The sequence below is a fragment of the Manis javanica genome, chromosome 11, assembly GCF_040802235.1.
Source record: "Manis javanica isolate MJ-LG chromosome 11, MJ_LKY, whole genome shotgun sequence".
NCBI lineage: Eukaryota > Metazoa > Chordata > Mammalia > Pholidota > Manidae > Manis > Manis javanica.
Genome location: NC_133166.1, coordinates 111,567,492 through 111,582,313, shown reverse-complemented (window position 1 = coordinate 111,582,313; position 14,822 = coordinate 111,567,492). Strand labels below are relative to the sequence as shown.

The 14,822-nt window shown below is 52.6% G+C and overlaps 1 protein-coding gene across 2 annotated transcripts in view; it reads left to right on the top strand.

Moving 5' to 3' along the window:
* The window catches only part of KCNQ1 (potassium voltage-gated channel subfamily Q member 1), a 329,509-nt gene that overhangs the window by 269,291 nt on the left and 45,396 nt on the right, over positions 1–14,822 (top strand). The window contains exon 16 of one of the 2 annotated variants that reach the window (XM_037011475.2): positions 3,116–3,480. The exons of the other annotated variant lie outside the window; for it this stretch is intronic. Coding sequence (XP_036867370.2) covers positions 3,116–3,253 — 138 coding nt within the window. The 3' untranslated portion in view covers positions 3,254–3,480. Of the gene's footprint in view, positions 1–3,115; positions 3,481–14,822 lie in introns of those variants that run through there. 2 annotated transcript variants of the gene reach the window in all.

Below are 14,822 nucleotides of genomic sequence, written 5' to 3'. Positions count from 1 at the left end.
TTATCTTTTCTTGTAAAGCTTGTGCTTTTGATGTTGTATTTAAGGCCTCTTTGCCTAATCCAAGGTCATGAACATTTTCCTCTTTTTTTTTTTCTGGAAGTTTTATAGCTTTAACTCTTATATTTAGGTCTATGATTTATTTTGAGTTAATTCGGGGATCTGGTATAAGGTAATATCTGAGTTTAGTTCCCTTTTTTCCTTCTGGATATCCAATTGCCTAAGCACTACTTGTTGAAAAGGCTATTTTCCCCCATTGAATTGTGATAGCACTTTCCTCAAAAATTACTTGAGCATAAATACACAGGTTAATTTCTGGATTCTCAATTCTGTTCCATTGGTCTATGTGCCTATCCTTAAACCCACTTATACCATCTTGTTTATTGTAACTTTATAGTAAGTTTTCAAATCAGGTACTGTAAGGCTTCCAATTTTGTTCTTTATCAAATTGCTCTGCCCACTCTAAGTCCTATGAATTTTTGAATGAATTTTAGCATCAGCTAGTCAATTTCTACCAAAAAGAAAAAGAAAAACCTGATGACATTTTGATAGAGATTGCATTGATTCTATAGATCCATTTGGGAAAAACCAATGTCTTAACATATCTTCTAATTCATGAACATGGTATATCCTTCCATTTATTTGATCCACTTTAATTCTGCCAGTGGTGTTTTGTAGTTTTCAGTGTATAAATCTTACACATATTTTGTTGAATCTACCCCTAAATATTTTATTATTTTTGATATTATCAATAATGGAATTGTTTTCTTAATCTCACTTTTGAATTGTTCACTACCAATATATAGAAATATGATTAATTTTGTATATCAAGTTTGTAAACTGACTTAACGGTTATGAATTTTAGTGTATTTTTTTTGTTATTGTTGTTAATCCCTTAGGATTTTCTCCATGTAGACCATGTCATGTGTGAATAAAGACAGTTTTATTTCTTCCTTCCAATCTGACACCTTCAGCTCCTTTTTTTTTTTTACCTAATTAAACTGGCTTGAACTTCCAGTAAAGTGTTGAGTAGAGGAGGCTAGAGAAAAATCTCACAGGGGAAAACATTCAGTCATTCCCCATTGAGTATGTCAGCTGTAGGTTTTCCATCAATGCCCTTTATCACGTTGAGGACCTTTCCTTCTATTCCTAGGATGTTCAGAGCTCTTACCATGAACAGGTGCTGAATTTTCTCAAATGCCCATTCTGTGCCTTTTGAGTTGGTAACATTGTTTTTATCCCTTATTGTATTAACATGGTATAGTACATTAATCAGTTTGGGGTGTTAAACCAACCTTGCATTGTATATAATCTCTTTTATATGTTGATGGATTTGATCTGCTAATATTTTGTTAAGAATGTTTGTATCTATATTCATAAAGGATAATGATCTATAGTTTTCTTGGGATTTTTTTTTCTGATTTTGGTGTCAGGTTTTTAATTCTTTTCTTTCTAATCCTATATATACATTTTAGATGTCTTCTGTCATCACTATATGGCTGGTTTTACTTTTTTAATCATTTAATACATCTACACTTAATATAATTTATATTTGGATTGATTTCTAGCAACCTAGTTTGTGCTTCCCATTTGCACTAAATTTTTGATGTTTATCTTGCTCCTCTTTCTTGCATCTTGTTGGATTAATGATTATTTCTCATTCCTTTTTTCCTTCTACTGGTTTTGAAGTTTTACATTCTTACAGATATTAACCCAGAACATTTTAAATGGCTAGATAGCAGAGTTAATTGCTCCCTTTACCCACATCTATAAAAAGATGTGGGCCTTTAACACTTCAGCTTCAACAGCTCTCTTGCTGATTGATATGCTTTGTTGTTGCATATTTCAGTCCAATCGTGTTTATTTTTAACCCCATAATTCATAATTTGTTTTATTTAAATCGATATGTGTTTAAATTTACCCACCTATTCACCTCTTGTGTCACTTATTGTTTGTTTCCCATCTCAGATCTTATAGCTGAGATAACTTTTTCTGGCTGAAGTATCCATTAGAAATTCATTCAGTGAAAACCAAAAATCAGACTTTGTTTTAAAATGACTGTTTCACTGTTGTTCTCAGAAAAAAATATATATCCACAGGGTATAAGAGATACCAGGTTACCTAAATTATTTTCTCTTAGCACATTGAAAGTATTATCCGGCTGTTCTGACTTCCACTGTTTCTATTGAGTACAGAGATGAAGATGGATCGTTGTTCCCTGGAAAGCAGCATATCTTTTCTCTCTGAATGCTTTTAAGATCTTTCCTTTGACTCTATTGTTCTGTGTTTTCACTATGATATGTTAATAGAAAGCATCTTTTGTTTGCTCTGCTTGGAAGTCAGTGAGTTTCCTTAATCTGTGGTTTGGTGTCTTGCAAAAGTTCTGGTTTACTCTTGACCTTTTTCTCTCCAGACCCTGCCTCAGTTCTTTATCTCCTTTTGGAATTTTCATTAGACATGTGCTAGACCATCTCACTCCCTTCCATGTCTCTTAACCTCTTTTTTTTTTTTTAATCACTTTGTTTCTCCACACAGTATACTGTATAATGTCTTCTGATCCATCTTTCAGTTCACTAATTATTTCTTCAGCTGTGTCTAATCTGCTGTTAAACCATCCATTGAATTTTAAATATCAATTATTATTTTTCTATTTATGGAAATTCTATTCATTTCTTATTCATACTTGATAGATCATTTTATAGTGTCTTTCTCTTCACTTGTATATTTAAACTTTAAAAAATTTCTTGAAGTATATTGAATATGACAATTTTATATTTAGTTTCTGTTAATTCCGGAATCTAACATCTTTGTGATTCCGTTTCTCTATTTTCTTTTTTTTTCCTGCTGGCTCTCATTCATGGTGTTTCATTCCCTTCATGCGGGTTTTCTTTTTTAAATCATAAGTTCATATACCCTAAAATTTTATCTGCAGGAATTTGAGGCCTCGTATGAAATTGTGGTATTCAGGGAATATCCACATTTACCTCTTCCTTCGCTATAAATGTGTGCATTTGGGCTTCCATGTTGAGTGTGGATCAGCTTGTCGATGTGACTTCTCTGGGCAACTATTGTGCCCCTCCTCTTAGTGACAAGGAAATTTTCTTTATACTCTTTTCAGGAAGTGGGTTATTTCTCATTGACCTTCACACTGAACACAGAGCTCTTTGAAGGTCTCAGCTTTATGTCCAGGTCTGCGGTGAGACTTCCCACCTGGGACAGGCCTGGACTTGGACACCTTGCCATCCATCACCTGTGAGTCTGTGAAAACCAAAGCTCAAGTTTACTCAGTCTCTTAAATGCCTTCAGGGCACCTCTTCCCTCTGTGGGCCCCACTTTCACCGCTTCAGCCTCTGACTTCCCTTACTTCCTGGTTAGCTCATCAGCGCCAGCAAGTCTCTCTCTCTGATGTGGTCAGACAAGCTCTTGTCCACTTACAAGGGACAGAATCAGAATTTTTGTTCCTTTTATTTCTTTAAAATAAAAATAGTTGACAAACAATATTATGTTGGTTTCAGGTGAACAACATAGTGATATAATTATATATATTAACAAAATGCTTACAATAAGTATAGTTACCACCCATCGGCATTCAAAGTTATTGCAATATTATTGGCTATCTTCCCTATGCTGTACTTTTTGTCCCTGATTTATTTATTTTATAATCGGATGTTCATACCTCTTTATTCCTTTCTTCTATTTTGCCCATCCCTCTACCCCTTTCCCTCTGGCAATCATCAGTTTGTTCTTTGTATGTATGAGTCAGTTTCTGGGGTTTTTTGTTTGTTCATTTGTTTTGGTTTTTTTTAGATTCTGCATATAAGTGAAATCATATGGTATTTATATTTCTCTGCTGGATTTATTTCACTTAGTATAATACCCTCTAGGTCCATCCATGTCGTCACAAATGGCAAGATTTCCTTCACTCTCTGTGGCTGAGTAATATTCCACTGTGTACATATAACACATCTTCTTTATCCATTCATCCATCAGAATCAGGATTTTGAAGATGCTCTTTTTCTGGGCAGCCTGTTCCTCATGGCTGCTGGGTCCAAGCTCCCTGTACTTGTTCCTGACCTTTCTGTGGACAGGAACCTTTCAAAGGTCTCCCCATGAAAGTGGGAGCTACTAGGAGTAGTGACATGTCTGGTTCATGCTGGTCTCTGGGGTCTTAGGCATAAGTGGGTCTCATGCTGGGACTCCAGGGGGTCTGAGTTGGGCCACCAGCCCTTGGCAGGATGGACTGACGACACTTCTCTCCAGACCCTCTATCCCTCAGAGAGGAAGGAATCCCCTACTAACTTGTACTGAGGTCAGCTGGCCTGATTCAGTTAAGAGCCTCTAGACCAGGGTCCAGCAAGCTGGGGCCGTGGGCCAAATCCAGCCCCCAACTTATTTTGGCGTTTAAAATAAAAAACAGAAGAATGTGTGATAGAGACTGTATGTGATCCGCACCCCTATGATATCTACTATACAGAAAAGTTGCAGACTGCCCCCCCATCTAGGCCAATATTGTCCAGTAGAAATATAATGGGAGCCACAGATAGGATTTTAAATTTTCTAATAGCCACATTTAAAAAAAGAAAAGGAAACAGGCTAAATTCACTGTAATAATATTATTAACCCAGTAGACTGAAAATATTATCTCAACATATAATCAATATAAAAAATGTGTTGGGATGGTCAACATTCTTCCTTCAAAATCTCAAATCAGCGGCTAAGTCTTCATAAAACAACTCGGTCTGCATTTAGATATCATAAGTTTTACAGTTAACAAAGGAGAGTCTCATAACTAAGTTGTTCCGAGCATAGTTTTCCAATAACTGAATCAGGGATCTGTATATAAATTTAAATTTGAATTTTTTAAATTAAAATTCAATTTCTTGGTGTCACGTGCCACAGTTCCAGCACTCTGCAGCCCAACAGGGCCGGTGACTCGGCCATTAGACGGGGCAGCTTAGACTGTCATGTCTTTCGAGGGCAGGGGTGAGTGTGGCCCCCAGCATCCGACCCAGGCTAGGCCCAGGGAGGTGCTCAACAGAGGTAGTGTAGACGAGGCGGCCGCGCGGGACAGCAGCATTTTAGAACCCCTCCCTACAGCCTCCTACCTGCCACGGGGACATGTCCATGCAGACCCCTCCTGGGCCCCGAATTCACTCCCTTGAGCCCCCAGACTCCATGACCCACACCTCCCAGGATAATTGGCCGGGACTGTCTCCCTCCAGCCTTGGATTCCTGGACACCAACTCTCTGGGGCTGGCTGTGTAGGGCTGCATCTCCAGGCCACCCCCTGAGCTCCAAGCTACTTGGACCCCACTGAGCACCTCACCACCCACTCGGGCTGGTTGCATCAGAAAGTCCAGCAGCCTCCAATGGGTGCCGACGGCCCTGCCCCCCTCCCTGACCCCTCTGCCCAGCCCTTCCACTTTCCTCTGCACGCCCCCCCCCCGCCCCGCCCCACTTCTCTCTTTGCTGGTGAACTGCTCTTGAGTGACACAGCCCTAAATAGGCGGAGGCGTGGGGCTCTGACTGATCAAAGCAATCCCTTCAGCAGCCGTCATTAGTTGCTATTCTGGGAACTGGTTATTTTAAGGTTAGTGTATTTTTTCTTTCCTGAGGAGCCGTCTTAGGGAACGGCGAGGTCCTGAGGTGCTGGCTCTTCAGTCAAACCACACAAGCCCTGTTTTGTCTAGGGTTTCAAAGATAAACCTATAATGAAAGCGTCAGTTGACGCTGAGCGCCACCACCCGCATTCCTGGGCAGAGGTGGGCGGGCCTGCCAGGGCGTCCCTGCACCTCGGGCGCCCGAGGAGGCTCCTCAGGCCCCTGGGACCCCGCTGCTGCGCTCCTGGAGGGAGCCTGAACTCAGAGCCCGCCGGCTGACCACCAGGGCCTCTGGGGAGCCACGCCTGGTGTTCTCACGGCCCAGGGAGCCCCCGCGGGCCTTCTTCCCCTTGCTGGGTCTGGCTCAGGGAGCAGCAGCCCAGCCGTGGCCAGCAACCACCTATGGGAAGACGCCCACCCTCACCTTTCCAGGACTGGGGATTTACGTGTGAGGATGCGTGTCACGCTCCAGTTGCTGTGAGAAAGAGAAGCCTCTGGGCTGCAGCGAGAGACGCCCAGCTCGGGGACAACTGTGGCTGAGTCTATCAGCTGCCGCAGGGACACCTCTGATGAGCTGCTAAGTAGGCAACCTGAGATGCTAAGAACCTGTCAGGCTTCAGGAAACCATGGCCCCAGAGCAGAGGCGGGGACAGGGGGGGCAGAGCCAGCCCAGCAGCCCCAGCTCCTGACCCGCACACAGCCGGCTCCGGGATGTTCACTTCTCACCTTGCTGAGGCCAAGGTGCCCCTCCGAGTCCATGTGCGCTCCAGGTAATTCAGGTGGAGGTGCACCTGACGGGCAGCTGCCCCTTCCCATCCCGCCTTGCGTCCTCTGTCAGCTGGGGCTGCTCCCCCACAGAGGACTGTCCCCAAATCGGGCCATCCTCTGAGCCCCTCTGTGGAGGGTCCCCTCCCCAGGGCTCTGGGCTCTCTAGACACTGCAGCCCAGGTCTCAGTCACTCATAGGAGCCTCCTTCCCCACAGGCCTCTCTGTGCCAAGAGGGGGGATGCTGCACACCAGAGCCAGGCCCACTCCCAAGCTGAAGACCCCAGCACTTAACTACTCCAGCCCAGAAGTGATGCATAGATCACATCTACTCCACCCCATTCGTGGAAGTGAGTCACATGGCCCCACCTAGAGGGGTCTGGGGACTGTAGTCCCAGCAGAACAGCTGTTTTCCAGCAACCCAAGGGGCATGTGGGAACCTTTGGAATCGCCATGTGACAGGATATGTCTGTCCACCCATGTGCATACAGAGGCAGCAGATGCACCCCATGACTTGGGCCTGCCTACCTGAACACAAACTAGGTGGGCTCCGCTGCCAGCCTGCTCTTGCCCATGTACGGCCCACCTTAGTGGCCCCTGGCAGGACCCTAGAACAGCCTGGTCCCCAAGGGGCCCACACAGTAGGCTGGGTTCTATGGGTCAAGCCCCTGCCAGGGTTAGGTGGCAACCAGGTCATGCTTGACAAAAGGGACAAATGGGAACTATGAGGGGGCCAGTTGCAGGGTCTGTGCCACCTTCTGGGTCCCACTCTCTACACGCCTGTCCCCAAGATCCAGGTGACAGGGCTGGAGCAGGATTCCCCTGCTAAGGGGCTGAGCTCCATCTGTGGAGCCCCTCACTGAGGACAGAGAAGCAAGTGGCCGTCTCGCAAGGGGTCAGGGCGGCCCAGGGGTCAGATTTGCTGCAGGAGATTATAAAATCACACCCCTCCCATTTCAGGGACTCAGTTTCCCTATCACTGCAATGAGGTCACTGGTCAGGTGAACTTTGAGGGACCTGCAGGTGTTCTAGATCTTTCCATCCCATCAAGGCCTCTGTGGTGTGTCCAGAAGGCCGTGGTTGCAGGAGGGAGGTCAGAGCCAAGGCCGGCCCAGAGCCCAAACCTGGCACAGGCATCAGGACTGAGCCTCAGGGCCGCGAGCGGGCCACCCCGCAGGCTTGGCCTCCTGGGCGTGGAGGCAGGAAGGCGGCCTCCTGGCTCGCCCCTTGCTGCCCCGGTCCACTCCCTCCTGGCCAGCGGGGACAGATCTCCCCTCCGCCTCTCCTGTTAGTGGCATCCAACGCTTGGCTTCCCAGAAAGGAATGTGAGTGCTGGCTTTGGAAGTCTGTGTCTGGCCTGCTCAGATTCTGGGGCTGGGGCCCAGGGTGAGGGTACTTGTCAGAAAGCAGTGATCCTGATGGCTGCTCCCCACAGCAGCAGACCCCTGCCTCCAGGAGAGTTGAGCCCCAGTACCTCCCAGGACACCCACCCCAGGGGTACCCACGCAGTGCTCACCCCAGCCTCTTGGAGCCTGTTTACCCCTCGGTCCAAGAGGGATGTGCATGCTCAGGGCCCCCCAACCTGGCCTGGTCTCCTGTGACTGCAGCCCCCCCAACCCAGTGCCCAAAAGTTGCCAATAGCTAGCCCAGCAGGTGCTCCAAGCGGGTTATTTCCACTTATTTTATGGACCCGGAGCCACACCCCTCCCTAGGTCCTGCCTCAGTGAGGGCCGAGCCAGGATTTGGATCCGCGCCTCCTCAGATTGCACATGTTCAGCCTCTGGCCGAAGGCACGAGGCCACCCACACACATGAGCCCGAAGGGGCCTCCCTATCCCTCCGCCTCATGTCGGAGGGCAAAACCTAGGTCTCCCCTTTGCACGTGTGCAGCTGGCAGCCAGGCTGGAGCCCTGCCTCCTCAGCTCACCGGCCAAGAGACCCGAGCAAGTCACACTGGCCCTCCGAGCTGAGCACTGTCGTAGGAATGATGGGATGACCCACATTAGGGCCGCAGGAACCTCATGTGCAAAGGCCCCGTGGCACAGGGAAGTATGGGGAGTATTGTAAGTTCCAGAGCAGAGAGAACTGGGTGTCTGGTTGCAGAGCGGGCTGGCCATCCTGGGGGCAGTGGGGAGCCAGTGTGGGAGCTCGAGCTCTGCCCTGACCTGGCTGCGTGGCCCTGGACAAGCCTCGTAAGTCTGAGCCTCAGTTTCCCCAGCTGCCCCGTGGCCTCCTGCGTTCACGTCCTCGGAAGACCCCCCAGAATAGTCCTTTCCCTCCGCGCCTCCTCTTTCCTGGGCGTTTCTCTCCCAGTTTTTCCGGGGAGCGATCCCCCCTCAACTAGGCCTCTCCTGAATGACCGTATTTATAGGCCTCAAATATCGGCCGCAAAGGAAATTGACCCTTGAACGAATTTAGCCCAGCTCCGCATCGGCTGCCATGGGCCGACTGCTGGTGAGGAAAGCCGGGGACGGGGCGCGGGCGGTGGCGGCGTGTGTGTCGGCGCCGCGCAGCGCAGGGGGGGCCACCCGCGAGCGCCCCTCCGCGACCCGCCACCCGCGGCAGCGCGGCCCGGGGCCGGACTGTGGCGAACGCCGCCCGGCCGCCTCGGCCGACCGCGGGAAAACATGCATTTCGATCAAAATGGGCCCTTTCTTAAACGTGTCCCCCTGCGGGTCGGGTCGCAGCCTGCCCGCGCCGGCCCTGCATGTTAAGCAGCGGCGTGGCCGCCACCAGAAATAGCCGCGCCGGCGCGGGGGCAGGGCTGCCCCGGAGGGCCGCCGGAGAGGGGGCACCGCCGCGCTCGAGCCGGGGGGCTGCCGGGAGGCAGGTGGAAGCCGGCAGGTCCCGGGGCGACCGGGCGGGCGCGGGGGGCGCCGCGCGGGCTGGTGTGAGCTGCGCCGCGCGCGCGGCCTTTGGCTGCCCGGGCTCCGGGGGCTCCGGGGGCAGACGGAAAGTTCTGCGGGGCGAGCGCTGCCGCGGAGCTGGGCTGTTTGGCTTGGCAGCGCCCTCGCTCCCCGCCCGCCCGCGGCGCCGCCCTCCGCGCGGAGCCCGTTCAGGCCGCGCTCCGCCCCCGCGCGCTCCCGCCCGCGGCCCGGGGAGGGGGGCGGCCGTGCCGGGTGCCGCGGCCTCGCAGCCCTCCCGGCGGGGCGGCCGGGGCGCTGCCTGCGACGCCCCGACGCCCCCTGGCCCTTCAAACGGGGCCTCTCTGGCCTCCAGGGCCTCGCTGGTGAGTTGGCAGCCGGCGGGCAGAGCCCGGCACATGGGTGTGCCCGTGCGTCCAGCCCCAGAACGCCCAGTACGCGGCCGGCCAGGGGTCCTGCTCTCAGGAAGGAAGAAAGGCATCAGGGTAGCGGGAGGGGCGAGGCCTTATGCCTCGCTGCCGCCCAGAGGAAACCGTCTGTGTTCAGGTGGGATCTGGGTCCTTTGCAGGGACACGGGAAGGTCTGCTGGTCTGCAGGGAGATCTCCAGGGCACAGGGGAGCAGAGCATGTAGATGTCTGGGGGAGCAGTGTTCTGGGCAGGGGGCACAGCCGGTGCAAAGGCTTAGGCTTCACTTGGAGGAGGTGGGGGCTTCAGGGCCCAGGATGACTGTGAACCAACTTGCATGTTTAGCCCCATTACCCTGGCACTTTTGAGAATAGACTGCAGAGGGACAAGTGTGGCTACAGGGGGCCTGTGGATCCAGTGCATGCCCCTGCCACCCTCTCCCTGCTCCCTGCCACCGCCACCACCTACCCTGGGATGCAGGTTGGTCACTGTTGCACAGCCTCACTCTGTTCCCCACCGGCCAGAGCCACAGGTCAGCCCTCGCACATAAAGAGCCATCTGTGTGGGCAGTGAGGTGGCTGGCCAGCCTGCTGCCTGCACAGGGACACTCTACCCACCAGGGCCCACCCTCTCCTTCCCCAGTGGGACCTGTGGACACCCTGTTGGAGCACCAACACCCGCTCCTGGGCAGGGGCTCCTCAGGGTGATGTAAGGTCCCAGCCCAAGGTGCCAATGCCTAGGGTACCCGTGTCACCCGGCCACTCTCAGCACCAAGAATCTGAGCAATGTTCAAAACAGGAGTCGATGAGTGCCAGTGCGTATGTCTGGCAGCAGGGCCCCCAGATGCAAAAGGACCTGTGGGGAGCCTGCCGGGGGGAACCCAGCAAACACACAGGGTCTTCGCTCTAAGGTTTTATGATGTTACCTTTTGATAAGAGGGGCCACATGTAGAACCAGGGTGGAAACCGCATGAGTGAGGCCCCAGGGGGTGTCTTCTCAACCCTGCACTTTCTCAGGAGCCTATGGGTGTCCTAAACACTGAGGCCGTCCTGGTCTGGGCAGAGCGACCACAAGCCATGGGAGCAGGAGGAAACCACTGCCTGCTACATCATCACCAACCTTGTGCCAGGGCTGCCACTACACAGGCACAGCGTGGTCCCTGCCCCTCGGAATATGTGGTCGGCAGGCAGGGGTAAACGCACAGAATGATCCGTGGCCATCTATGTCCCAGGGTGACAAAGGGGACATTCCGAGCAGGCTGGGGCCTCCCTGGCCAGGAATCAGGGCCTGGAGCCAACCGAGAGTGAATGAGGCGTCAGGTGTTGTGGGGCAAAAGAGTACCCAGTGTGAGTGGCCCCTGCAAAGGTCCTGGGGCCCAGAGGCATGACTATCTAAGGTTGTGAGAGCAGGAGAGGTGATCCCAGCATGTGAGGCTCGGGCCAGGCCAGCCAAACTGGAGACTTTAGAAATCACCCTAAGAGCAGAGGAAGCATCTGGCCTCCACAGGAGGTGCAGGTGGGAGCCCCAAGGACAGACAGGGGCTGCAGTGGGATTAGTCATGAGGCTGAGCCCCGGACCAGCGTGGAGACCTGTGGGGCAGTAGCCAGCCCTACACTGGACTGGACAGGTGGGTTTCTGAGCTAAGCACCTGGTAGGGGTGCTTTGCATGGACGGGCGCCAGGACTGGAGCGAGTCAGGGTATCACAAATTCTGGTTTGGACACGTTCCATGGGCAGTCAGACCTCAGTCCTCAGAGATTAGGTGGAAAAGACAAAAAGAATAAAGAAAGGGAGGGAAGGGAGGGGCCACAGAGGGGAGCAGAGAAGACTGGGTCTCGCCAGAGTCAGGCAGGGGAGGAGACAGCCTCACTGTGACTAGGCTAGTGCCCTCCAGCCTTGAGCTCAGCCAGACCCTCGAAGCTCATGAGGACGTGACCTTAGAGACAGACAGTGCCACAAGCATGTTTGGGATTCCAGGGAACAGTGTTGTGCCACCAGCATCCAGGGAGGGCTCCCCGGGTAAGAGGCCCTGGACTCCAGGGACAGGTGACAAACGCAGGGTAGACGCGGGTGGCTGTGGGCTCCGTATCTAAGGGGCCAGGGAAGGAGCCTGAGACTGCGCCCCCTGTCTGGCCCAAGACCTGCCCGCGTTCCACTTGCCTGGTGGGTAGAAGGCTGGAGAAGCCCACCAGTCCTGCCCTTTGAAGGCAGGAAGGCACCTGGGGGGCCTCACCACACCCTCCAAAGCAGCAGAGGGAGAGTGAGGGCGGGTGCCGAGTCAAGACCCAGGGGGCAGGCTGGTTTGGCAAACACGGAGCCCCCTAAGCCATGTTGTTTGGTGTCCTGGCGCTCTGCCACCCCCTACTCCCACATCTGTCACCCCATCAGCGTACGAGCTGAGGGAGCCTGGACAAGTCTCTACCTCAGTTTCCCTGTCTCCCCTCCCTGACGGAAGGGCGCTTCATGGGTTAAGCGGAACTGGTGAGGACGCCTAACACCCTAACAAGGGCCCTCTCTGCCGAGAAGGGGGCTCCCTGCCGCTGCGGGGCCTGCCTCTGGGAGGCTCAGCATGACTCCGGGGTCAGGTGAAGGGGCTCTCCACACCTCTCTCTCCCTCTGCTCTGACGATCTGCAGCAAAGCCCGCCCGAGCATCTTCAGCCCTGCACCCAGGGACAGACAGACGGCCAGATGAATAGTCACCCCCTGGGCACAGGAGGGCCCACTGATGGCTTCCTGCGCCTGGCTCCCTCCCAGGCCCAAGCAGACCCTGGTCCTACTGGAGCTTCCCGGTTTGGACCAGAGTCCCCTGCTGGCTGCAGCCTTTCGGTTACCATGGTGACACCATACTCCCCACCACCCCCAGCCACAGAGCCCCCCAAACCTTCCCTGCCCTTTTGCAAGGAAAAGCAGCTTGCTTCCCAGCTCCACAAACCTGGCTGGAGCCTATCTTTTCCACCTGTGAGGAAACTCCCTGGGCAGGCGCCTTCCATGAGGGCAGGTGGAGGGCACTGCTGAGCGCCAGGCCCCTCCTCCAGGGCCACATGGGGCTCCCTTCACATCCGTAACGTTTCCTTTGATGCCCACCCATTTTTGTAGACATGCTTTTACAGTGGATGCCTCACCCTAAGAAATGCCACCCGTGAAATCATTATTCTATGGCCCCTGCATGCTCTTCCAGCACATGCTGAACTTTGAGCATAAATATTGAAATACACAGTGACTATTCATAAATCCCATGAGATCATCTGTCTCCTGCCAGAAGCCAACACAGCCCCTGTGCCCCACCTGGTGATGCCCATGGAGGCCACAGTCCTGATGGGGCTTCATTTGAGATAAACGCCTAAGGTCTGTGTCCCCTTGGCTCCCAGGCATGTGGGAGAGCCAACCGTTGAGTGACAGCAGGCAGCAGAAACCTGGTGGGCCACTCTGAACCCGGATGGCAAGGTGGTGGGCAACACCCTCCACTCTCCTCCTCCCAGGTCTTCCACCCTTCCGCCTTCTGCCTTCTCAGCGAGGCCTGCCCCCACTAACTCTGCCACCTGCCTCTGTGCCCCATTCTCAGGCACACGGTACCTTTCCACACCCAAGCCTTCGCTTGTGCTGAACCTGCCTGGGGCTGCCTCTGAAAAGACACAGTGTGAATCCAAGGGAGCATGGGGCTCAGGGGTGCTGAGAGGGGCCGGGCAGCCAGCCCTGGCCGTCCAGGCCCTTCCCTCGGACACTTACTCTGCAGGCCCCACACACCACCTAGCATCCCCTTAGAAGTGGCCATGGAGGGGTTTGGGGCAGCAGCAGCCCCTCGTAGACTTAACTCACCCATAAAGCAAACTGGTGCTGAGTACCCTAAAAAAGAAAAAGAAAAAAACTCACTCTAGTTCCTCATTAACATAATTGCAAACAGAACAAATCTTTCTTGATTTCATGTAAACAACAGCTTGAAATAGTTTATAATCCTTGCAGGTATCAAATTAAGTTCTTACTTATGGTCTGGAAATTAATTACCCTTACAGCGAGACAAATGTGAAAACTGTGTATTTTTGACAAGAAAATTAAGCAGCTATTGGGGAAAATGTAACTTAATCGTTGCAGAGAAAATTGTTTATAAATTGGTCGTGTTGTCTGAACTCTCGCCTTTGCAGCCAGGGGTGGGGTTACTTTGTGTGCTGGCCTAATTTGGGGCTGGTTTGTTTCGATTATCAGGGCGGCAGGGGAAGGAGCTGGAGAGGCTGAGAACAGGGCAGGGAGAGAAGAGGGAATGTGTGCGCAGGATGATGGAAGAGGGATGTGAGATCGGCGACACTTCCCTGACGGATGACACCTCAGGGGAGGCCTAGAGGGAGGCCGGAAGCAGCTGTGTCTGCAGCCCAATGTGAGCGGGGCAGCGCAGGAGAGGAATTCTCAGAGGTAGGCAGGGCAGTGTCTCTCAGCTTCCAGGCGGTGGTCTGGGCTGGGCTGGGATGTTGCTCCCAGTCCGTGCGCACGTGCGCACGTGGCTGTGTGTGTGCATATGCTGTGAGCGTACTCTGTGCGTTCCCAAGATGACCACAGGGCAAGTTCTGAGGAACAAGCACACCAGGATTTAGGGAATCTGAGCCATTCGCAATTTTTCACCATTATCTATCCTGTTATAGCAAACCTGCTCCTCCACATTTCCCCTGTACTGTATTTTATTTTCCAGGTGTGGAATTTCTGGGTGGTCCGGAACATTTATCATCCTCGCCCGCACCTGCCATTTCTTACTGGCCTCTCCTGGCCTCTCCTCTGTGCACAGAGGAGAGAGAGCGAGAGCCCTGGTGTCTCTCTCTCATATAAGGGCACAAGTCCTGTGGGAGTAGGGCCCCACCCCTGTGACCTCATGTAACTTTAATCAGCTCCCTGAGGCCCACTTCCAAATACAGTCAAGTAGTGGGTAGGACTTCAGCATACGATTCTGGGGTGATAAACTCAGTCCATAATACCCACCTACAGCAGGGCACCTCTCATGAGGGGCAGGGGCGAGGAGCAAGAGGGCCGGGCTGTGGGATGTCCTTGTCTCTTAGGCCGCATCAGAAGCACGGTCCCTGCACATGGTGACGGTGGTGATGGGAGCTGGATTGGTGCGGCTCTGCCGTCACCCAAGGCCGCACACTGACCTCAGAAGACTGAGATCCTCAGCGGGTCTAGGGCAGAGAGGGAGACAGCAGCAAGGCCT